This window comes from Buceros rhinoceros, unplaced genomic scaffold, assembly GCF_000710305.1.
Source record: "Buceros rhinoceros silvestris isolate BGI_N320 unplaced genomic scaffold, ASM71030v1 scaffold28966, whole genome shotgun sequence".
Lineage (NCBI taxonomy): Eukaryota > Metazoa > Chordata > Aves > Bucerotiformes > Bucerotidae > Buceros > Buceros rhinoceros.
This window is the reverse complement of record NW_010419745.1, coordinates 2,601-4,212: the sequence shown is the minus strand read 5'-3', so window position 1 is coordinate 4,212 and position 1,612 is coordinate 2,601. Positions and strand designations below refer to the sequence as shown.

General features: G+C 57.9%; 1 protein-coding gene across 1 annotated transcript in view; it reads left to right on the top strand.

Moving 5' to 3' along the window:
* LOC104496006 (PH and SEC7 domain-containing protein 1-like) overlaps positions 1 to 1,612 on the top strand; it is a gene marked incomplete at its 5' end in the record, with an annotated part of 5,908 nt that overhangs the window by 3,673 nt on the left and 623 nt on the right. The window contains 3 exons of the mRNA XM_010139062.1: positions 59 to 117; positions 420 to 564; positions 1,212 to 1,355. Coding sequence (XP_010137364.1) covers positions 59 to 117; positions 420 to 564; positions 1,212 to 1,355 — 348 coding nt within the window. The remainder of the gene's footprint in view (positions 1 to 58; positions 118 to 419; positions 565 to 1,211; positions 1,356 to 1,612) is intronic.

Here is a 1,612-nt window from a genome sequence, read left to right as displayed (position 1 = left end):
AAAAACCGCGATGACCATCCCCCATTCTCTAGCCACGCGGGCGTCTGACTACAGCAAGCGACCCAACGTTTTCTACCTCAGGACAGCTGACTGGAGGGTCTTCCTCTTCCAAGCACAGTGAGTACCCCGGATCACTAACTGGGCCCCATGCTGGGCCACAGGGGCTTGTCTGACTGGGGCAGTGGGATGGGGCTTAGAGCCATGTTGCTCTCTCCTGTCCTGACCCTTTCTGGAAGGAAAGGGACCCAATGTCAGCTCTTCCTCCCACCCCAGTGGGCTCATGACAGTCTCAAGTCGCTGGGGCCAGAGCCCTAGGTGCCACGGCTGGCCAGAGCCGTGACCTAGATCTTGTCTGCAGGTCAGGTCCTTCTGCCTGTGACACAGATAATGCTCAGCTGTGGTTTGGCCTTTCTCCCCAGGAACCCCGAACAGATGCACTCGTGGATCACACGCATCAATGTGGTGGCAGCCATGTTCTCTGCACCTCCCTTCCCTGCAGCCATCGGCTCCCAGAAGAAGTTCAGCCGCCCGCTGCTGCCCAGCTCCTGCACCAGGCTGTCCCAGGTGGGCCATGATGTGGGGGCAGCCGGGAGTATGGGACAGATCCCCTGGGTCTGCTGATGGCACTGTCCCCTGTGACGATACCACTGTGGTGCCATGCACCCAGCTGCCTCCCAGGAGGGTGCAGGGCTGAGGGACCATGCCCGGGGGACAGGGAGCAAGGGCATGCTGAGGTTGGGGTGGACAGCAAGGTCTTGTTCCTGGCAGTGGGGACAGGAGACAGGTGATGGACTCAGACCATGAACATGGTCCCACACCATGGCTTGCAGGGTCCTGCCAAGGCCAGGACTTTGAAAGGTGACAGGCCAGGGGGATTAGCTGGTGCTTGCATGTGCCAGGACAGTTATTCGTAGAGCAGAAAGGATTAAAAAACCCCACCATCCTAGTTTTAGAGGGGATTAAATTATTCTTCTTTAAGACTGCAGCCAGTTCCCTGTGAGGTGGGAGCAGATTGCCTCCAAGGGCCTCTGCTTTTGCCTGCCATTTAAAAAAAAAAAACAAAACAACAAAACCAAACCCAGGAGTAGAAGCCAAAATCCTGGCTGGACCTAGGAGGGGAAAAAGTCTTTTGGTCCCAACTGGATCACACTGCTGGGGGTGCAGAACAGAGGACAGTGCGAGAGACTGATGTGGTATCACCTTTCCTCAAGGAGGAGCAAGTAAAGAGCCATGAGACTAAGTTCAAGACAATGTCAGCGGAGCTACTGGAGCATCGCTCCTCGCTGCCTGAAAAGAAGGTGAAGGGCAAGGAGTATGAGGAGCTGAAGCAGAAGGAAGAGTACCTGGAGTTTGAGGTGAACGGGGAGGTCTCCCCCTCTGCCCCCAGCCCCTCTGCCCCTCTCTGGCCATCCTGAGGGATGGGACCCACCCATGCCCATCAGCTGAAGTGCACTGTACCACTGCCATGGTCTGGGACCACGAGCATCACACCCCCCACCACCACCCCGCCCTGGGATGCTGGCTGGGGTGGAGGGTTCACGAGCACACCCCCCCACACCCCCCAGGATGCTGGCTAAGGGGCAGTGCCCGGCTCACTGCCCCCTCTCTCTGC